Below are 22914 nucleotides of genomic sequence, written 5' to 3' on the forward strand. Positions count from 1 at the left end.
GGCCAGACCCTGTACCCAGGGAGCTGGCAAGTGGGGCCAGGGAGTCAGGAGGCACCCAGGTCCAAGTCCCAGCACGGCTCCTTCCTTGTCTGCGTGACTTTGGGCCGGTGGCTTCAGTGCTCAGTGCCTCAGTCTCTCCCTCTGGGCAGTGGGCACAACAGTTGTTCCCATTTCGTAGAGTTGACAGTTCAGTACACGCTCCACCTCGCTCCCTGTCTGTCTCCCCCACACTGTGGCCTTCTGGCTCAGCCCCCAGCATCCACCCAGGACACCACGGCACGGAGAGGGAAGTCAGGAGACCCAGGGCTCAGACTCGCTCGTCACTTTGGTGGGGACTTTCTACTCCCTGGACTTAGTTTACCCGAAGTCTTCCCGGGGTCCTTACCTTCCTGCCCTCACCACCTCCACTTTCCCTATTGCTCACTCTGCTCCAGCCTCACCGGCCTCCTCGCTGTTCTCCCCAAACATCAGGCATGGTCCTGCCTCAGGACGTTTGCATGTATTGTGTTCTCCACCTACAAAGCTCCTACCGTGGAGTGTCATCTTTTAGGTCTTTGTTCAAGTGTCCTCTCCTATGAGAGACCCTCGCTGACCGCCCCCAGCTGAAAAAAAACAACCCCCTGCCCCCTCCTCAAACTCCTTTAAATTTCTCCAGAGCATTTTGTTCAACCTGGCATCTTATTCCATGTTTATTAGCTTGTTTAATATCCATCCCTGCCCACGTCAGGATCTGGGTGAGGGCTGAGCGGAGGACACTGCTGGGTCCCCAGCATCATGCATGGAGCTGACAAAAAGTACATACTCGGTAAATGTTTGTTGAACAACCAAATGAATCTCTCCTTCATTGGGTAAGAGCTGTTCATAAGCTATGATGCTCTGAGCTTGAGGGGAGGAACCACTCTAGGTTAGGAACACTTACTCTGGCACCAGATGGGCCTGCGTTCGAATATGAGCTCTGCTGTTTGACATTTAACCTGGAGGAGGGGACATTGGAACCAGGGCTTTGAAGGGTGCATAGGGGTTTGGGATAAAAGCTTAGGGATGGATAAGAGATTCTCAGTAATGTTTGTTGAATCACTGAGTGAATGAAGGAGAGAGAATCCTTCGTGGAAAACTTTTGGTTTGGGAATTGGAGTTTCACGTCCTGGTTTGCTGCCCTGGACTGTCAGGATGGGAGGGCTACAGGGAGGCCCAGAGTGGGGCACAATCCAGTGCACAGTTGACCAGTCCATAATGCCCAGCAGGGGCTTGGACCTCCCAGCTGCTGCTGTCCTCTTTGGCCAGGAAGTCCCAGCAGGGAGAGCAGGAAAGGCTGCCTGAAGGAAAGAACAGTGAAGACAGGGTTTTGAGGGATGTGTAGGAGTTCAGGAGGATTCTTGGCATCTAACTTGCCTTGGCCAAGTGGGGTTTCTGGGATAAGGCCTGGTCTTGCTGCCTCCCCTCCCCTTGCAGCTCTGATTACCAGGGCAATGGATAAGCCCCCGGGGCACTAACCCCCAAAAGGGTGCAATGTCCTTTTCTGCCCTTTGTACAGAATGAGAAACAGGCCCAAGGTGGAACAGTGATTTGTTCCTGGATCATACAGAAGGTGAAAATGGAGGCTGTTGTCACCCAAGCTCGTTCCCTCAACAAGTCTGCCTGGCAGTGAGTGCCTCAACCCTGGGCCTCAGGGTTGGGGGAGAGCAACTGAGCTGGACTCAGAGACCCCAAGTTGTGTGGTCCAGGCTGGGTCTGGGAGAACCCTGAGGAGAGCAGGAAAGGCTGCCTGAAGGAAGGAACACTGGAGAGAGGGCCTTGAGGGATGTCTAGGAGTTCGGGAGGATTCTTGGCATCTAGCTTGCCTTGGCTGTCTCCCTTGCCCTGTCAGCCAGTGAGGGCATATTGGGAAGTGCTTGGGGAAGAGGCATTGGTTGTCACAGGTCTTATGGGACAAAGAGAGTGACAGGCCTGCCTCTCACCTGGGTTGACCTTCCCCAAGAGGATGTGGGAGGCTAGGGCAGCAGGTCCATGACCCAGTTACAGGCTGTTTGTCTTCCTCCAGGACCAGCTGGGGTCACCAGTGACGTGGGCTCCCGCCCCTGCCCGCCTCCCTGGCATCTTTCCCCAGAGAGGGCCCGGGGAGGAGGGGGTAGGGATAAGGCAGGGGCACGGGGGCTTGGAGAGGGGAGGAGCCAGAAGAGGAGAGGAGCTCAGAAAAGGGGGAGGGGGCTCAGAGACAAAGGGGTTCAAGGGGATGAAGAGTCTGGGCCCAAAACAATCGTAACAACAACATCGATAATAATAACAGCGTAATGCAGGCTTTTGAGAGCCGGGCAGATAATGGGGTTCATATGCTAGGAAGAGGTGGCATCCCATTCAAGAAGGCCTGCTGGCTGACACTCCAGCTGCCCCTTCCCAGCTACCTCTTATTACCGCCCCAATAAGCTCCAGGCCTCGGGTGGCAGCCACAGCCATTGCCCAGGCCTCCTGCCACCCTGGCGTCCCCTCCACAGGGGACAGTGTCCTGTGCCTCCATCGATTTCCCACCCCAGCTTCTCTGGCCAGACGACCTGGGCTCTGGTCCCGGCTCTGCTGACTGGCTGTGTGACCCTGGGCGAATCGCTCCCCACCCCTGGGGCTGGCATGTCAAGTGACATGGTGACACAGAAAAAGCACCTCTGAGGTTGGATAGGGCCTGACAGGGGACTGGCCCCCTATATCCTCCCTCTGCCTCAGCAGGTCAGCTGGGGTGGGGACGGGATGGGGGAGCGGCGGAAAAGGGCCCCGAGGTCTGGTCCCCACCACAGCTGTTACTGTGACTCACACGTTGGGGGCCGTTGGCATGGGGGAGCTGGGCTGGCACAAATGGAGCCCCGTTCTGCCCCACCCCGCGAGGGCAGGAGGCTATTTTCAGAGTCTCAGTAATAGAGGAGATCTGAGGTCATCCCCCAGCCCCAGCACCCCGTGGCCAGAGGTGGCCCAGGGGAAATGGAGCTCAGGGCAGGGAGGGGCGCTGGGTGGGCGGTACCGTGTGCATCCAGGCCTGGAGGTGGGAGCAAGCCTGGCCACATCCATTTAGAAAAACCAATTCGTGGCCCAGAGCAGCGCTTTCCCTGTCTCCCCGAGAGACCCCGGCCTCACGGAGAGCAGGCTGCTCTGAGAAAGGGGCCGATGGGGTCCTGGCTTCTTGTCCTGACGCTGACTCTGAGACCCTCCAGGACCTTGGCCAGGTCTCTGCCCCTCTCTGAGCTTAGTTTCTCCATCACACAAGGCATAGTGGAGCCTCGGGCCTTTTCCTGCCCCAGGGAGATTGTAAGCAATGGAAATCATCTTTACAGCAACAACAATGTTGATAATAATAATAATAGCATAACAGGCTTTTGAGAGCTGGGCGGATAATGAGATTCACATGCTAGGAAAAGACATCACTCCCATTCAAGAAGCCCAGCACAGCCCCCAGGCAAGAGCGGGGAGGGGGGACCGAAGTTTCTCTTCTCTGTCTTCTTTTCTCCTTGAATTTCTCATCCCTTGAGGCTGAGAAACCAGGTCCTGGATGTTATGAAGACTCAGTTTCCCTTGCTGAAAAATGGCGAGAAGGAGACAGCCCCCTCCCACCCCTGTAGAAGGGGATGGGGGCCTCCCGTGGCCCCACGTTATTCTCTGAGGGGCCAGATGACGGCTGCCTTGTCTTCGTGGGGAAGTCAGATGGGTGTGGGTTCCTGTCTCAGCTCTGCCCCTCATGATTGGGTCCCCTCTTGGGGTCTGTTTCTTCATCCACAAAATGGGTGTTGTGGCCACCCAGCAGCACCATTCAGGCAGAGGGAGGGGGATGTTGAAGTCACAGCTCTGGCCAGGTCGCTGAGCCTCCCAGGCCTCGGTTTTCCCATCTGTGGAATAGGTCTATGGGGGGCAGGGTAGGGGGAACTGGCCCCCAGGGGCCTCTCTCTCCAGCTCTAAACCTCCCTGGCTGAGCTCCCCTTTCCCTGGTGCGTTCTGCTCTCTTGCCTCCTTGGGCCTCAGCTTTCCCCACCCCTATTATGGATCTATCTATGCAGGAACCGTGCCCCCCGCCCCTTCCATCAGCCCCTGACATCCAGGTGGCCCATCTTGGCCTGTGGACCTCAGCCAGTCCTGTCTGTACGTCTGGGCTGTAGGAATGACGTCTTGTCCTCATTTTTTTCATCACTGCCAAGAGCCGGTTGAGGCAGCCCTTGGACCCCTGTCTGGTGTCAGCTTCCTCTGCTGAGCAGTAGGTCTGACAGACGAGCCCCAAATGACCCTCTGAGCCTAGTTGCTCCTGGCATTGTGAGCATCCAGTGCGTGCTCCGCCCTGCTCTGGACATTTGAGCTCACACTCTAGTTCAGTGGTTTGCAAACTACAGTCACAGGGCCCAGTGCCCACCGTCTGTCTTTATAAATAAAGTTTTATTGGAACACTGCCATGCCCATCCCTTACATCTCCTCTGTGGCCAGTCTTGCACTACAGTGCAGCGTGGAGCAGTTGAAACAGACACAAAAATACTCACTATCCGGTTCTTTATGGTACTTTTAAAGTTTGCTGACCGCAGTTCTAGAAGGCAGAGAATGGATCTGTGCCACCAGCATTCCACCATCCTCAGTTTTCCCCATCTGTACAAAGGGTCCCCATCAGCCTCCACCTGGGACCCCCAGCTTGTCCTGTCTGTACATTGGGGTTCAAGACAGTCCTCCATGAATGGCTGCCTTCGTCTGTGCCTCCCACGTGGTCCAAGCCTCAGTTTCCCCATCTGGGCAATGGGTTCTCAAACGACCCAGTGAACCTCTGCTGGGTCCCCACTGGCCTCCACTTTTTTCCCCAGGACGTGGAGGGATCTGCAGCAGACCCCTGCACGCCTCTGCCTGGCCCTCCTTCTAGCGGGTCTGCCTGGGGCCCCTGCGGCCTCATTCTTACGGGCGGGGCAGTGGATCCACAGCCCCCAGCGCCTCCTGACCTCTGGTCTTTCCCGCCCCGCAGGATGAGTTCCACCCGTTCATCGAGGCGCTGTTGCCTCACGTGCGCGCCTTCGCCTACACCTGGTTCAACCTGCAGGCGCGGAAGCGCAAGTACTTCAAGAAGCACGAGAAGCGGATGTCGAAGGACGAGGAGCGCGCGGTGAAGGACGAGCTGCTGGGCGAGAAGGCCGAGGTCAAGCAGAAATGGGCGTCGCGGCTGCTGGCCAAGCTGCGCAAGGACATCCGGCCCGAGTGCCGCGAGGACTTCGTGCTGGCCATCACCGGCAAGAAGGCGCCGGGCTGCGTGCTCTCCAACCCCGACCAGAAGGGCAAGATGCGTCGCATCGACTGCCTGCGCCAGGCCGACAAGGTGTGGCGGCTGGACCTGGTCATGGTCATCCTCTTCAAGGGCATCCCGCTGGAGAGCACCGACGGCGAGCGCCTGGTCAAGGCGGCGCAGTGCGGCCACCCGGTGCTTTGCGTGCAGCCACACCACATCGGCGTGGCAGTCAAGGAGCTCGACCTCTACCTGGCCTACTTCGTGCGCGAGCGAGGTGAGGCGGGGCTTGTGCGTGCACGCGGATCTGGAGGCCGAAAGGGGGTGCGTTGGAAGGTCGTCGGGGGGGGGGGGTGGGCGCACGCAAAGGTAGGAGGCAGGAGGCGGGCCTTAAAGTCCGAGGGCGGGGACAGTTGCAGTGGGAGGATCTGAGCCCTGTGAAGGGCCAAGGGGAAGAGGTATGGTTCAGGGGGAGTCTGGGGTTGGGGGCAGGTGCGTCCTGGAGCTGTGAAGGTAGAGGCAGGCCCTGACCTTGGGGGGTCAGGGGTCCAAGGGGGGTGTCAGGTGTCAGGAGGTGAGACCCTGTCCCAGGAGGTCTGTTGGCAACAGTGGTGAGGATAGGCCAGTGACGGACGCACAGGGGACAATCTTATCCCTCCTGGGAAAGCTGGAGGAGAGCTGGGGTTGCACTTTGTGACTGATGATTGATCGACTCTTGGACTTCCCCCAGAGACCTGACAGGTCCCATATTTCGGCCGAGTGGGAAGCTGGGGCGCTGTGTGACTTTGGCTAGGTCACCAGTCTCTCTGGTCTCCAGCGGCCCCCACTCTGGCCCTTCGAGCTGGGTGTTTGCTGGCTCTGTGGTCAGATGGCCCACCTGGAGACTAGCAGGGTTTGCGAGGATGGGGAAATCCACGGCAGCTTCCCAGAGGAGGGGACTCCACTGAGCTGAGCTCTGCAGAACGACTGGGCAGTGATGAGAGTGGGGATATCCCAGGAGGTCAGCCGCCTAAACAGAGGTGTGGAGGTCAAGGGCAGGCCCTGGCTGGGAGGGCAGTGGGGTCTGTCGCCCCGCTGTTCCTGGTGGTGTGGCCAGTGGAGCCGTCAAATGGAGGGTATCAGCATCCTTACCTGGATTGGGCCTGGGGAGACTCGCCGAGATCGTGTGTGTGTGTGTGTGTGTGTGTGTGTGTGTGTGTGTGTGTGTGTGTCTAGCGCGTTGGACTCTGGCCTGCCACGTGGTGGGTGGCAGCTGTGACTGTCTTCATGCGGATGGAATCAGGTGTGCCCGGAGACCCTAACAGGCACATGTCCCATGCCCCACCGTGCCCACCCAGGCTGGTACACACGTGGGTGCGAACCCGCACACACCCGGGGCTGCCTGAACGTGTCAGGTGGGTGCACTCGGGTTGCAAACCCAGCCCTAAGCCCCTGTAGACCCCACGGGAGCCCGTGTGATCACAACCAGAGATGATGGCGGAAGGCTGGGGGAGGGGTGGTGAGAAGAGAGCGAACTCCGGGGCTGGACTGCCCAGATTCCGAACGCAGCCCTGCCACGTGGTGTGCTGGCTGTGTGACTTTGCCTCAGGCCCTGTCCTCTGCCTCAGTTTCCTCCTCTGTACAGTGGGGGTAACAACCATGCCAACTCTTAGCGATGCTGTGAGGATTCCATGAGGTCTCCTGGTCTCCACTGTGTGTGGGAGGGAGAGCTGGGGCAGATTTTCCCAGTCTTGACCTTGACCCCATCTGCCCCTCCCCCGCCCCCACCAATTAGCACTAAACGCAGGGGGCCAGAGGCAGAGGGGTAGACTAGGTGACTGTTTGCTGCGGGCCGGATTGGGGGTGTGGGCAGGGGCAGCCGTGGGGGCTGCAGTGCCCATTACCATGCAGGTCCTGGTCTCTCTCACCGCATCCATCCTCCTCCTCCACGCTGAGCCGATAAAATGTTGAAGCGAGTTTTCTGCCAGCGTCAGCACAATCTCCGGGCGCCTCCCCTCCCCCATCGGCCCCCGCCCCCCTCAGCTCAGCAGGCAGACCAGGCCTCCGGGCCTCCCCAGACACCTTCGCGTCCGACTGCCATGCCTTTGCTGGTCAGCATCCTCACGTGAGGGCCGGGGAAGGTCAAGGCTGCTGCGCCCTCCCGTGCAGGCTCCGTCATCCCAGGGGACCACTGCTGCTCAGACAGGCCCCAGCTGACCCGGCTTCAGCTGGCTGGGAGTGAGGGTCGGGCGTGAGGGCCGGGCCGGGAACCCACTCCCAGCTCAGCTGCCTGCCTAAGGGCCGAGTGATCCTAAACAAGTCACTTAATCTCTCTGTGCCTGCTTTCTTTGATTTTAAAATGGGATGCTCAGAAATAGCTGGCCGGTAGGAATGTTGTGTTCTCGTGGTAAGCGTTCAACAAATAACCCCCATGCTGCCCTGAACACAGGTACCAGGCACAGGGCTAGGGCTTTGTGGACCGTTGTTATCAACGTTATCATCCTCATTAGGATTATGATTTCCCGCCTCCATGCCTTTGCCCATGCTGTTCCCTCTGCTTGGAATGCCTTTCCCGTCTGGAAGACTCCTACTTATGCTTCAAAACCCCAACTTCCAGCTCCACTTTCTCTCCATCAGGCATTTTTTCTGAGGATTTAGCAATTCTTTTCCATTCTCATGGCAACCTTGCAAGGCAGGGATCATTGTACCCATTTTACAGATGAGGAAACCAAAACCCAAAGAAGATAACTGCCCGGCGCAAGGTCACACAGCTAGGAAAGGGCAGAGTTAGGGTTTGGACGTGGGCGGGTTCTGTTGCTGACACCCCTACTAGCCTTCTACGCTCGGTGGCAGAAGGGGATGGAAGTACATCACAGTGTAGGGTGTGGGTATCCAGTCATCGTGGCTGGACCACCTCCAGGCTGGGTCTGTGTTCTAGGCTCCTACCAGCTAGGGCCTCCTCCGGGGTTCCCAGGCCGAGGCTGGCCCCCAGAACTCCCTGTTGAGCTTCAGCTTCCACAGCAGGACCCCCGTCTTCATCTGGGCCAGAGTTATGTCTCTCTTCTCAGCCAGGTAGTCATCTGACCTCGGAGACAACTGGTCACCTCCCTCCTCTCACCTGGTGGGTCCCAGGGCTGCAGGGGGTCCAGGCCAAGGCCACAGTGCGGTGTCCGCTCAAATCAGCCCTGCTAGGAGGCCATGGGATTGATGGGGAGTGGGGGAAATGGGCCTCAGTTGGCTTCTGGGGGTGGGTGTCACAGGGTGGATGGTGGGACAGGCACCCGCCATTCGGCTGAAAAGGAGGTACCACCTCTAGCGTCAGAAGCGGGGCCTTGGAGCCGAGAGAATGACAGTGAGAGAGAGAGACAGAGAGACCCAGAGACATGGGGAGACACAGAGAGACCCACAGACGCATCATACAGTCGGCCCTTCCCTGTCCCAAGACAAGGGGACAAAGTCCAGCTCCCCCCACGGCCTCCGTCCTTATCTCTCCCAGGGGGTGTCAGGCAGACTGCTGGAGCTGCACCCCAAAGGGGAATCCCAGGCCTCCATCCTTGGGTTTATTTTGGAGGAGAGAAGGGTGGGGACGAGCCGCGAGGAGGTCCCTTTAGCGCTGGGGCTGCCAGGCTGATCAGAGCCCAGGGCACCGCCTGGGGCCGAACTTGGCAGCTTCAGGCATCCATCTGGCACCGTTGTGGACACAGGGGCCTGATTCCAGGGGTGGACTCCGTGTGTGCCCTGGGGGTGGGCTAGGGGACAGCTGGGGGGCCATGATGAGGGGGAGACGTGAGCTCCACCTTGGGACATTGGGGCTGCCCGCTCAATGTGTGCACTTTAGGGGGAGGGATGTGTGCAGTTAAGCAGGGCATGGGCAACCTGACAATTCTCAGTTAAATTAATACAAACCTAAGGACAGGGAGGGGTGAGGAGAGGGAGGGCGGGGCAGGCACTCTGGCCAGGGAGGGCCTGAAAGAAGTGAGGGAGCTGCAGAGGGATGTGAGTGAGAGTGTGCCGGGCAGTGGGGGCGGGCACAGTCAGTGCAAAGGCCCTGGGGCTGGAATGGCCCAGAGCACAGGTGCTAGTTGGGGAGGTGAGGCCCTGTGCCTGGTGTTGGGGAGGCCGGGAGCGGGTGAGCCGGCTCTCCTCTCTCCTGCCTCCCATTTGAGAAGGAGTCTGGAGAAAGCAGGGCCCAGAGAGGGAAGCCGCCTGCCCAGCCCCGAAGCCCAGCCAGGCCTCCCCGCCCCCTCTGGCGGCCTGAGAAACCTGAGGCGCGGGCGGGCACCGTGCCAGGGCGGGAGGGGGAGGGGCTGCCAGGCCCGCCCGCTCCGGCAGCTGCCAGCCCGCCCCGAGCCCCGCCAGCCCAGATGGTGCCCATCTGCTGACGCTGCCGTGGGCTGGCCTCCCGTTCCCGCCTCCTGTTCCCGCCTTGTTTGGTGCCAACCTCCCGGAAGGGCGCTGTGGGCAGGGGCTGGCTTGGGAAGCTTGCAGCTGCTAGAGGAGCTGCCCAGGGTGCCCAGGGAGGGGTCAGGAGGAACTGGGGGCAGGGGTCCCCGTCGCCTCCTGGATGGACCTGGGAAACAATAATAACAACAGAGATAATAGTAACAGCAAAAACATCGTGTGCCCGATGCTGAGCCCATCCTATATCTGGTTTCATTCTCTCCACCACTCTGGGAAGGAGGGACTATTGCCTTCTCCCCTGTTTCAGATAAGGAAACAGTCCCAGAGATGGTCAGCGACTTGCCCAAGGTCACACAGCTCCTAAGAGGTAGGGCGAAATTAGAACCCACAGATCCTGACTCCTTGAAACCATTAAAGGAAAAACCCTAAAAACCGCTTTTCAGGTTATCAGATGGAACCCACACCTTCCTAGTTGTACAGATCATGAAAAGAGCTGGCCCGGAATACACAGTGAACAAATTAATGAATATCAGTGAACGTTCCCGAAGTGCCTACCGTGCCCAAGGCTGGGGGCTGGGGTCTCCATAAAGCACACCCTGGGCTCGGATGGCAGGAGAAAGGGTCTGGAGCAAGGGGGCCTGGATCAGTCTCAGCTCTGCTCCTGGCTTGCTGTGTGACTTAGGGCAGAGCTCTGCCCTCTCTGGTCTGGGGTTGGAGGAGAGCTGAGGCCAGGAAGGTAAGGCCTTGTGGGGCCACAGAGAAAAACAAGCCAGACCCTGACTGAGGGTCCTGCCGTCTCCTCCAACCCCTGTTAATCTTCATCCCAACACTGGCCGTGTGCTGGGGAGACAGAGGGCGGATGTGGACAGGAGGGCGTGTAAGGGCACCCGTTGGCTTGTGTAATGGATACAGTTTGTGTCCACACGTGCTCCAGGCTGTGTGAGGTGCATTTCCCTCTCTGCGCCTTAGTTTTTCCATCTGGAAAGTGGAGAAAGTAAGAACTATGTCCACTGCATTGATGATTGGAGTGATCCCCGGACAGCATACAGGAGGCCCTGGATAAACGCTCAGTCCCTTCCCGGATCCTCTTCCCAGCCCCAGGTGGCAAAGGGGAAGAACCTCAGTGCATCTAGTGAACCAGCAGGGGCACCTGTGACCCAGGATGGGCCCCCCCCCACTGGAAGCCACCTCTCCAGGTGTCTGGGTGGCGGAGGGGTGAGGGGCTCTTGGAAGCCTGGACTCCCCTGGGGCTGAGCAGCCAGGTGGACCAGCCGTCTGTCTGTGCAGAGGAGGTGGCTGCCCGGGTTGAGGTCCAGACACCAGCTGACGATGTATTTATAGCGGCAGCAGGAGGCCTCTGGGCTCCTGGTTAGTGGTGCTGAGGGAGCCGCTAACCCAGCAGGTGGGAGCCCAGTGTCCGGAAGAGGTAGGGGCACGATCTGTAGCCAGATGGCCCAGGTTCAAATCCCGCCACTCGTGAGCTGTGTGACCTTGGGCAGGTGACGTCACTGCTCTGGGCCTCAGTTTCCTTTCCTCTGAAATGGGCATGATGCAGATGGGGCCTGCTTCACCGGGCTGGGTAGGGTTAAATGAGTTAATGCGTGAAGAGTGCTAGGACAGGGCCTGGCACACAGTAAAGTGCTCAAACATGATTTGCTGCCTTAAAAAGGAAGGCGATTCTGACACCTGCTACACCATGGATGGACCCGGAGAACATGATGCTCAGTGAGAGAATCCAGACACAAAAGGACAAATACTGTTTAATTCCACTCACAGGAGGTCCCTAGAGAGTCACAACCACAGAGACAGGAAGTCGATGGTGGGGGCCAGGGGCTGGGGGAGGGGCTGGGGAGTCCGCGTTTCATGGAGACAGAGTTTCAGTTTGGGAAGATGAGAAAATTCTGGAGATGGATGGTGGGGATGGTCGCTGGACAGTGTGAATGTGCTTAATGCCACTGAAGTGCACACTTAAAAATGGTTAAAATGGCAAAGTTTATGCTACTGATATTTAAAAAATTATTTGTTGTTGATAATAATTTGCAAATCAACTAGACTTCCATTTAAAAATTCAAAAAAATGATAAAAATAATGAATAATAGTACATCGTCTATTATATTGCAATGATAAATAATAAAAATAAAATCAGTGATGGTAATATAATCCTAGGAATTATTATCAGCGCCTTTATTATCATGATCGTTCCTTTGTTTCTAGTCCCAGCTCTGCCCTCTGGCCAGCTGGGCAACCTTAGGCAAGTTAGTGCCCATCTCTGTGCTTCTGTTTCTTCATCTGCAAATGGAGCATAGGGAGTGTCCAGCGATTGGAGTTAAGGTCGTATCTGTGAGAAAGGAACCTCTCAGCACGATGAGTGCTCAGATATATTTGGAGTTCTTTCCTGGGTAGCCGGAGTAGGTCCTCCCTCCCCCATGGACACCCCTGCATGGGCGCCCAGCTTGCACGCCTGCACCTGCCAAGGCAGGGCTGCAGAGGCTCCTGAGGGCCCGAGAGGTGCGGAGCCCTCAGAAAATGGGAGGCATCTCGGTGCACCTGTGGCGGCCACCCCGGCGTGGCGGGGCTGCAGTTGCCACCCTGGCCCTGTGCCCAGCGAGCCAAGGGGAGGCTGAGGGCAGCTAGGGACATCTCCGGCCCCCCCCCTTCCGCAGACAGCTGCCAGGCCGGCCCCTCTCCCTCCAGCTGGGTGTGGGCAGGAAGTCACAGATGGTCAGAGTCCGTGAGGGACAAGGGAGGGGGCACGTGGGAACACTGGATGTCTTGTCCAGATCAGGAAACTGAGGCCCAGAGAGGGGCGGGGCATTGCCCAGGGTGGCCCAGTAAGGGCCCTTCCTCTGGTCCATTCTGTCCCATCTTCTGTCCCGGGCTGACTTGGATGGGTGCCAGGATGGGGGACCCGGGTACTTCAGGGTAAATGGCTTGCAAATGGGAAAGGGGTTTCAAGGCCTGGGGCGGCGGTGGGGTGGGTGGGTGGTGGTGCTCTAGACTGCCAGAGATGAGGTCTGCTCTAGATCCTCCAAGGGACAAGTTCTGGAATTTCCAAGGCCTGAGTTCTAGACGCTTCAGAGCTGGGATCTTTACCATCTGACAATTCTAGAATTCTCCCTCTGGGTTTAGAGCAGCACAATTCAGTAGAAATACAACTCGAGCCATACAGATAATTTTTCTGGTATCCACACTTAAAAGTATAAACCTACAGGGGAAATTAATTTTAACTGCCTATTCTGTTTAACCCAGGACATCCAAAATATTGTCATTTCGACACATAATCAATATGCAAAAATTATTGAGATGTTTCACCTTCTTTTTTGTCCTAAGTCGTTGAGATTCACTGTGTGTTTCGGACCGGCCACATTTCAGGCGCTCAACGCCACACGTGGCCAGTGGATGCCGTGTCAGCACTAGAGCATCTGCGTTCCAGAGAATTCCGAGGCAGATCTCAGATCTCCCAAGTTGGGTTCTTGAGAATGTGAGGACAGATTCTAAAAGTCCCAAATCAATCATCAATTATCCAAACAAGTATTGGTTTCTTCAGTATCCAAGAAGCCCTTAAGTGTATTCGTGACCATGGACGACGGTTTCCAGAATTCCACTCGTTGGGTTTTCACGTGGCCAAGGACAAGCTCTAGAATGTTCTCGAGCTGGGTTCTAGAACATCCAGGGCAGGTTCTAGAATTCTCTGAGGCAGGGATCCAGAAAGTTCAGGTCAGAGTCGAGTAAGCCTGTCCTCAGACCCCGGGTGACTGAGCAGAACATTACAGAAAAGATGCCTACAGAGGGAGAAGGAGGTCGATTTTCATTTTTTCGAGGCTTTTTCCAGACTGGCTGAGTCAGGGGCTGCGTGCTTGGGGGCAGCAAGGTGGATGGGGGCCCTGTTGTGGGAAGAGGTTTGGGAGCAGTTCGTGAGGATACATGACTATGAGAACCTGGGACTAGGGGGGCCCAGGAATAAGAATCAGGACTTTGTTTAATCCCCAGTAAATGTCTGTTATTTATTAGATGTTTGGACATGGAACCCCGCGTGTGTTTCCAGAGGCTCTTGTGGGGCTGTTTTGGGAAAGGGCGCTTAGTAGGTCCTCGCTGGAAGGCAGTGGCTATAGTTGGGGATTGTGACATCTGGCAGGAGGCAGGGGTTGTCTGTCTGTGTTTGGGGTGTTGGGGTGCGTTTATGGGGGAACTGCAGGCATATTGAGGGCTTACTAAATTAAATTCTCAGTAAATGTCAGGAATTGTTAGTACCATTTCATTTCACCTTAATTCCACAAAGGTAGAGATTATCATGAACTGCATTTATCACATGGGAAAATTGAGAACCAGAGAGGTTAAGACACCAACCTGAGGTCACACAGCTAAAAGGTAGCATCTGGATTCAAACCCAGGTCTGAGGGCAGATCTGAGGGCCTACAACGGTCCCCTGGGAAGGGGCTGTTTGGGGTGTGTCAGGGACCTCCCCCAGAATGTCCCAGGATCCCTCCTTTGGGCCTAGAGGATTTTGGTGCTGGTGAGTGGATGCCAGCTTCAGCTGGATCAAGGAGCACCTTTGGGGACTGCAGCCTGGCCGGGACCCGGTGAGGGGGGTGGCTAGCCTCAAACCCTCGACATGGGGAAACCAGGAAGGCGAGAGATGCAGCCAAGGTCACGTGTTCCCTTTCGGTCTCTGTCTCTGGATCTCTTTTTCCATCTCTTTGTCTCTCTCAGCCCCTGTCTCTGCCCAGCCCCAGTCTCTCCTGGTCTAGGCCAGTCTCCTCCCCTCACCGCCTCCGGGCAGCCTGTGGGCTGCCCGGAGGTGGCAACAGCAGCTGAATGGGCCCCTTGTTCCTGACCACACCCTCCCCTTAGGGTCACCCCGGGACGAGCTCCGGCAGCCTGCTGTCTTAAAGAGCCAGCGCCCAGAGAGAGGGGAAAAGAGGGGGCCGCTTCACTCCCAAGCCCCACCCCCCAGCCTCCCAAGGATGGAGGAACTGAAGCGCATACATGCTGGGGAGCACCGCACCTGGACATCCCAGCCCCGTGTGAACAGGCGGTGGCCCTGGGGCTGTGTGTGCATGGTGGGGCTTGGGTTTCATCTGCGACAAATTCCTTCTCCTGTCTTGGCCGCCGTTGTTTCCCCATCTGTATCTGCAGCTCCTTGTGCCCACCCGGTGGGGGGGGTCGTTGGGCAGAGAGAATAGTATCTGGGCCAGGTTTGGTACACAGTCGGCGTTCTGTGCCCATCGTGCAATTATGTAGCCCCATTTTACGGAGGAGCTGAGCGGTAAGGCTCTGGCTGAGGCTACGCAGCCCAGATTTCACCCAACTCCGCCACCTCCACCCTCCGCTCGGGGCTGTGAAGCTTCACGTTGCTCGCTTGCCGTCTCTGGGCCTCAGTTTCCCCTTCGGAGCAATGGGAACGGCCCCCGCCCACTTTCAGGCTAGAAGCCCTTCACTTCTCCCACCCCGAGGATGCTGTGGCTGGGAGTTCCGGGCATCCCCCAGATAGGAGCCAACCAGAGGGCCTCGAACGCGGCTGCACCCGGTAGCCACTCTGCGAGGCCTCGGCGCTCCTGTGCCCCAGGCCGGCCCCACAGACAGCCCGGGACAGGTTGCTGCCGGATGGACAAGCCTGTTCCCTGCTTCCTTATGTAACCAGGTTATGCAAGGGCAGCTGGCCTGCTTACATAAGGGGAGGCCGGGCCAGCCCCAGCTGGGGAGGGGGAAGCTCTTAAAGGGGCTGGTGTCTCCCGAGTCTCCCCTCCAGGGCCCTGTGCCAACCCACGGAGGGGAGCCTTACAAACTCTGGCCGATTCCGTACTCATCAGCGCCATCATTGCCATCATTATTATTATTGCTGTTGATGTTGTTTCTCGTCACTCTGTTCTTTCCCAGGAGGCACAAAGCCCACACTCTGCTTCTGACCCTCGGCTAGTCCCTCTTCTCCCTGAGCCTTAGTTTCCCCATCTGGGCCAGGTGGGTGGTGTCAGTGAAGGAAGGCAGTGGGGCGTAACGGGGGTGCTGGCCCCACCACCTGCTCGCTGTGTGACCTCAGGCAAATGGCGATCCTCTCTGGGCCTCGGTTTCCCCATCTGTAAACTATGCTTGCCTCTCTAGGTTACTGAGGGGGAAATGAATTCAGACATGCGAAGGGTTAAGATGGCATCGAGCACACACTCAGCCAGTACAACTTCTTGGTAGTCAATAAATATTTATTAAGCGCTTACTGTGTGCCAAGCCCTGTACTGCGAACAAGATGGACAAAAATCCAGGCCTTGCGGGGCTCACAGTCTGGTGGGGGAGATGGACAAAAAACAAGTTCGTGATAAGGGCTACTGAGAAAAAAGAAAGAAAGGCAAGGAATAGAGAGTGGTGGGCTATTTGGGGAGGGACTGTCTGAGGACTTGACATTTGAGCTGAGACCTGAGGGTGAAGAGGAAGCAATTGTGTGAAGAAGTGGGGAAGGGCACCTTAGGCAGAGGGCACAGCCTATGCAAAGGCCCTGGGGCAGGACCTGGTGTGTTGGAGGGACAGCCAGGTGGCCCTAGCGGCCGGAGCAGAGTGAGGGAGGGGGAGAGAGGGACGAGGGGAGGGCAGGGAGGGGACTTGGGCTTTTACACCTAGGGAGGTGGGAGCCCTGCAGGGCTGTGGGCAGAGGAGGGGCGGGGCCTGACTCAGGTGCTCACAGGCGCCCTCTGGCCACTGTGGGGAGGACAGACTGTGGAGGGTGAGGGTGGGAGTTGAGAGACCAGGGCTGAGGCCACCGTACTGGTTCAGGCTTAGGCAAGCGACAGTGGGGGCCAGCCAGGCAGAGGCTGATTTCAGAAGCGTGAGAATTCAGTGGCAGTGGTCAGCCTGGGTGGAGCAGGACAGTGCACGTTGGTCACCTGGATTACGGGGCCCCTTCGGAGGCTGGCGCTGGCCCCCTTGCCTCCTGCTTGGACTTAGGCAGGGAAAGGAGGGGCGGGCAAGCGCAGGGCCATGGGTCACACCCAGGGCCCCTCCTGGAGTCAGGACGTCGTTTGCGGCCAAGCTGGGGTAGGGCTCTGGTGCCTGGGTGGCCCGCGGGGCTCTGGGCGGGCTGCGCGGGCAACTGCCGGCTGCCCAGCCCCAAGCTGGGTGTTCCACCTGCATGGCTGCATTGTTCCCGTTTTTATTCCCCATCTCGCCAGGTGAGCTTGGGCTGGCATCTGCCCCGCCCTGCACCTCAGTTTCCTCATCTGTGAAATGGGAATGATCATCTGTAACTGCTCGGTGGGTTCCAGGAGCACTGGTACACAGTAGGTGCCTATTCAGTGATCAGCAACAATAGTGCAGGAGGCTTGGGAGTGAGGGAGCCCCCCGGCATGGGAGGCAGGCATGTGGAGACCCACGATACTCATCGAGATGGGCCACTGGGCAACTAACTGAGTCCCCGTGACTGAGCCCCTGTTTTGTCCCTGCAAAATGGGACCACCGTCACAGAACCCCTGTGACACCTGGTCAAAGGCCAGCACAGAAAGGCATGTAGGCTGCTATCACACTGTCCCAGCCCCGTGTGACACCTGGGGAAACTGAGATCCAGAGAGAATGGGGGTGCTTAGCCTACAGTCACACAGCCAGTCGGGCAAGGAGATGCCCCTGGAACAGATGGCCTGGCTTCAAGCCATTCAGAAGGCCTCAGTTTCCAAATCCGTGAAATAGGCACACTGTGGGGGTCAGTAGGAATTACTGGACACCCAGGAAGAGGTTGCAAGGATTTATCTGGCTAGTCTAGACACCTTCTTCCTGGGGTACTGGCATGACCTATGGGGGGGGGTCTTTATAGGGGGGTAACTCCCCCTAACCCAGTTCCCCTTAGGTGCTGGCTGAGGAGGAGATTCCTGGAGGCTCCTGGGTTAGCTGGGGCCCTTCTGGCCAAGGAGGGGGCAGTAGGAGCCAAGGCCCCCCTGCCTGGAAACTGCAGCCCTGTCTGGTTGGAGCAGGCCTGTCCTCCTCTGCCCTGTAGAAGGGCTGGAGCTGGACAGTCTGGCCCACCCCAGACAGACAGGGCTGTCTGTCTTTGCTGCATACCTACCATGTGCCTGCCTAGCCTCTGCCAGACCCAGACACGTTCAGTGAGGCAGCAGGTGGTGCGGCCAAGTCTCTCTGGTCGAGTCCCAGCTTCGTGCACTTGGCCCAATTGCCTAACCTCCCTGAGGCCTCCTCTGCCCCTCTGTAAATCTGTATGTAGCTCCTGGCAATATAAGCACTCAATAAACGGAAGTTATGATTATTATTATAATTTTCATACACTGTTCTCTCTCCCTACAAGCCCCTTCTGTGCCTGGCAAACTCCTACTCAGACATCAAGGCCCCGGCTCCAATGTCCCCTCCTCCAGGAAGTCCTCCTGGGCCCCCAGGCCAGGTTTCTGTTATTTTCTTGGGTTCCTCCTGCCCAGAGGTCCTGCCCTCTGATATCCAGGACCTGGAGCAGTTGGGTGGGCTTCCCAAAAGAGGATTTCTGCTGATCCTCAAAGAATGAAGGGGGCCCGAGATAGGCAATGCTTAGGTGATATTCTATACCCCGCCCTCTGCCTGTTGTAGAAATCCCTTGTATCACCACTGGTTGGAGTCCACGCCCTTAAACCTAGTCTTTCCCTCTGAATATCCCCCAGTTTTCCCAACATTCCTCAGATCCCTTTGTCTGACAAGCATTTATTTTGCACCTGTTGTATGCCAGGCCCTATCAGGATCATCCCAGTTATTCATGCAACAGGCATGTACCGGGTGCTGTGTGCCAGGCTCTGCTGGAATAATCGCACTCACTTGTCTGCAAACATCTGTCGACTGCCAGCTATGTGTAAGCATTGCTTGAGCACCGACTGCATGCCAGGCTCTGGGAAGAGAGGAAGCCCAGGGGAGGAAAAAAGTCTCCCACTAACCCTCCCTCCAGGCTTGGGCCCTCTAGTCTCCACCCTCCTCCTGCATTCCAGGCAGCGGGTTAAAAATGTGGGCGCTGGAACCAGAGTAACGGAGTGCCCATCCGCTTGTCCACTCACTGGCGTGAGACCTGGGGCGAGCCCCTTCCCATCTCTGACCCCCTCTGTAAAACGGAGCGCCCAGCAATCTGCTTGCAGCTCAAAACCTACTTTCTGCAGAGAAGGAAACTGAGGTACTAAGCAGGCAGGCTCCCCAGAAACCCCTCCGGGCAACACTGGGAGGAAACCCATCTTAGCCCAGAGAGGGGCAGGGCTGGCCCGAGGGCACATAGCTCCGGTTGGGACCCTGCCCTGCTCTGGAGCCCTCCCCTTGGTGCCCGCCTCCCTGGCCTGGCTGCCAGCCTCCGGCCTTCCCCCCACCCCACCCCCGACTCCCGCGGGGCTGCCGCGTTGGTGACGCAGCCGGAGAAACTTCAGAAGGAAGGGAAGCTGGGAGGGGCCGGGCTCCTCGGCAGACCCTGGCTGGCCGGCCGGGTGCCCCCACCCCGTCCCTGGCAGGGGGGATGCTGCGGGCTTCCGCCGCCTCCATCCACCGCGTGGCCGCAGACGGCTTCCGGGGCCGCGTCCCCTCTTGTGGCCACACGTGAGCGCTTAGCCCGTGGGCACATGTGGCTCCCCGGCTCCCAGCCCCCAACCCGCCCCCCCCCCCCGGCCGGGCTGCCAGGGAGGCAGGCCGAGGCCTTGGCTTGGCTGCTGGCAAAGCCAAGAATCTGCTCCAAATGTAAACAGCGAGTTATTTTAAGTCTGCCCCCCTCCCCGGGTGGCGCTGACACATTTGACATTGGAGGGGACCGGGAGGGGGGAGGGGGGGCCGAGGTTGCGCGTGTGGGTATTTTTAACCTTGTTTTTCACATCCTTGGTGCCACCCGGAGTCTGGTTTGTGCCGAGCGGCGGCGGTGGTGGGGAGCACGGGGCTCGGGTGGCAGCGGGCGGGCGCCTCCCCCCGCCTGGCACGACAGCCGCCCTCCCGGCACAAGTGCCTTTAACCCGCGCAGGCCGCCCCAGCCCACCCCCCCAACCATGGCCGCCCCCCCCACCCCACCCCACCCCACCCCGGGAGGGGAGCCTGGGCTCCAGGCCCCGCCAGCCCGCTCCTCCCGCGCCTACAAAATGGCCGCCAAGGCCAGAGAAGCATCTGGAAGCCGGGAGGGAGCATTGAGAAAATGGCCGCCAGAGCGCTGATGTCATCGGTGGCGTGGCCGCCAAGAGCGGCCGGGGTGGGACGAGTCCCGGCCTGCAGGCCTCAGAGTGGGCCCCGCGGCCTATGGGGGCCTCCCCGCCGGCTTTTCGGCCCGGACGCCCCCAAACCACCTGTGCCAAAGCCCCCCTGGAGCCCGCGGACGCCCCGAGTTCAGCCCAAGGCCGCGCGCTCACCGCCCGGGCCTGCGCTGGGGCCGGCGGGGGGCGGTGGACGGCCGCTGCCCTGACCCGCTGGCCCGAGGTGTCCACCAGTGCCCGGCAGGGCCCGCAGCCAGGCCGCGGAGCAGGCGGGGGCGAGAGCCAGGCCGGGTGGGAAGAAAAAAGAAACTTTTCTTTGAAAGTGATTCCGAAGCAGGTTGGCTGGGGCCCAGGCGGCCGGCGGCAGGGCAGAGGGAGATGGAAAGTGTGGTCCAGACTCGAGGAACGCGACGGGTCAGGAAGGACAAGGCGGGGGAGGCCCGGGCGGGGGCCGGCGTCCGGGAGGTCACCCCGGCCGTGGCCTTCTGCCTCTCGGCCCTGACGCCTTATCCAGATTTCCCCCGGGGGCGGATGAAGGTCGTGAACGTCTAGCATCTTGCTTTTTTCCCTTGGATTTGTCCAAACAGCCCCTGGAAGAGTGTCGCCTGGGGGTTTTAGATAGTGTGTACCAGGATGTGGAGGCTCAGAGAAGGAACGTAGCTTTGCTGAGGTCACACAGCATTGGTGAGACTGACATCCAGTTCTCGTGATTGCTGGCCTTGGGAGCCTGCGGTCTTGAGCCTGCAAGGGCAGGATGGGGCGTCTCCAGGGAGAGTCAGGGTTTGTACTGGAATTGCTTGAAGCCCAGGGCAATTTCCATCCTGGTCCTCCTGCTACACTACCAGGGAAGTCCAAGTTCAGTCTAGCCCGAAGCCTTCGTGCTGTGACTCAACTCCTGGCCCTCCTCAAGATGACCGGGAGGAAGCCTTGACGATGAACCTCATGCGGCAGAACTTTGTGTCTGTTTTGTTCCTTGCTGTGTCCCTGGATCCTAGGACAGGGCCTGGGACACAGTTCGTGCTCGATACGTGTGTTAAGTGAAAGAATCATCGTTTCCCCTTATGCTTGGGTTTGCACAGACAGTCATATGGGATGGGGGTAGAGACTCAGGACACAAAACAGGTTGTAACGTAGGTGGACATACGCGGGAAATCCTTGTCACACTTCTTAGAAGGGATACGAGGACGTGAAACCCAGATTTCCAGAGCGTCAAGCCCAGGTCCTGTGGACACATAATCCCCCCCCTTCCTTGGTCTCTTGGGCAAGAGAGGGAGCTAGACCAGGCAGGCATTTGCAGGAAAGGCATTCCAGGCAGGGAACAGCATGTGCAAAGGCCCTGGGGCAGGACTCTGCCTGGCATGTTGGAGGAACAGTGAGGAGGCCCGTGTGGCTGGAACAGAGTGAGTCAGTGGGAGAGAGGGAGGAGGGGAGGGCAGGGAGGGGACGGGGCAGGTCGTGCAGGGCCTTGGGGAGGACTTGCGACTTTCATACGTTTAAAGACCCAGACTCAGTCCAGTGTGATGAGAGCTAGGACAAGGTTTGCACAAGGGGCCAGGGGAGGGTGTTCCAGAGAAGGAGACGTTAGAACCGGGCTTGGAAAGATGGTTGGAGTTTGCCTGAGAGCGAGAGGGGCAGGGAAGGTTCATGGCAAGAGCGAGAAGGATGAAGGCCAGGGTCGCGTGTACGGTATGGCCTTCCAGGACAGAGAAAGTTGAACCTCAGCTGGCGATGTTTAAAAATGGCTGGTGACACTGGGGAGCTGGGAATTCCAGGGCCTGGCTTTGGGTCTCTCTCTAGCTGGCTGGCGTTGGGAGGCGGACGTGGCAGCAAGGCAGAGCCAGCTACATTTGGAAGCCCGCTGAGGTTGGAAGAGAAATCCTGTGGGCGAGCTCACTGTGGCAGCCGAGGCGGGCCCAGCGGACGCACCGCTGGGCCCCAGTGGGAACCCTAGGCTCTCCCGTATCCCGCCAGGTTTAAACAAGTGCGATTATGGTATCAGCAAGTCCTGTCCTTTGTAAATCCCAAAGATAAATTAAATATGACCCCTCTGTACACCCCAGGCCATCACCCTGGGCCAGGCTGTTAGGCCCACCGGGATGTTTGCCCACCCCTCCCTGTGGACTTCCAGCCTCTGAGAGTCCAGAATTCACTCAGCAGCCAGACTTTTTTAATATGTGTGTGTGTGTGTGTGTGCGCGCGCGCGCGCACGCGTGCACACTTTATTATAGTAAAATATATATAATATAAAATTCACCATCTTAACCATTTGTAAGCGCACAGCTCGGTGGCATTAAGTACATTCACACTGTCATGCAACCATCCCCACTGTCCATCCCTAGAACTTTCTCATCGTCCCAAACTGAAACTCTGTCCCCATTAAACACTCCCCAGGCCCTGGCCCCCACCATCTACTTCCTGTCTCTATGGATTTGAGTCCTCTAGGGACCTCCTGTGAGTGGAATCAGTCAGTATTTGTCCTTCTGCGTCTGGTTTATCTCACTGAGCATCATGTCCTCAAGGTTCATCAATGCTGTAGCGAGTGTCAGAATTTCCTGCCTTTTTAAGGCTGAGTAATATTCCACTATAGGGATGGACCACACTTTGTGTATCCGTCACCTGTTGTTGGATATTTGGGGTGTTTCCGCCTTATGGCTACTATGAATCATGCTGCTGTGAACATGGTGGGCAAGTATCTGTTTTCAATTCTTTTGGGCGTATACGTAGGCGTGGGTCACGTTGGTGATTCTATGTTTAACTTTGGAGGGACCGCCAAGCCATTTTCCGCTATGGCTGCACCATTTTACATTCCCATCAGCCGTGCACGAAGGTTCCAATTTCTCCACACCCTCATCACCAGAGACGTTTTAAAATGTAACATAGATCATCGCCCTTGAGACTAAAACCCAAGCTTCCCACGCGGCCCGCGGGGCCCCGAGTGGTCTCATGTCTCCCCGCTGTGTGTACGTGCTGGGGCCACGTGCTCTCTCTGTTCCCCAAACATCCCATGTTTGTTCCTGCCCCGGGCCTTTGCACTTGCTGTGCCATCTGCCCTCAGCTCTCCCCGTGGCTGGCTCCGTCCCATCCCTAGGCCCTTAGAGAGGTTTCTCCTGACTTTTCCGTCAAAAGTCACCTCCCCCACCCCCAGCC

At 58.0% G+C, this 22914-nt stretch overlaps 1 protein-coding gene across 5 annotated transcripts in view; it reads left to right on the forward strand.

Moving 5' to 3' along the window:
* NFIC (nuclear factor I C) overlaps nucleotides 1-22914 on the forward strand; it is a 71309-nt gene that overhangs the window by 11013 nt on the left and 37382 nt on the right. For all 5 annotated transcript variants that reach the window (XM_082650450.1, XM_082650449.1, XM_082650453.1 and 2 more), the window contains exon 2: nucleotides 4973-5504. In XM_082650450.1, coding sequence (XP_082506576.1) covers nucleotides 4973-5504 — 532 coding nt within the window. The remainder of the gene's footprint in view (nucleotides 1-4972; nucleotides 5505-22914) is intronic.

The sequence above is a fragment of the Grampus griseus genome, assembly GCF_964374135.1.
Source record: "Grampus griseus genome assembly, chromosome: 3".
Lineage (NCBI taxonomy): Eukaryota > Metazoa > Chordata > Mammalia > Artiodactyla > Delphinidae > Grampus > Grampus griseus.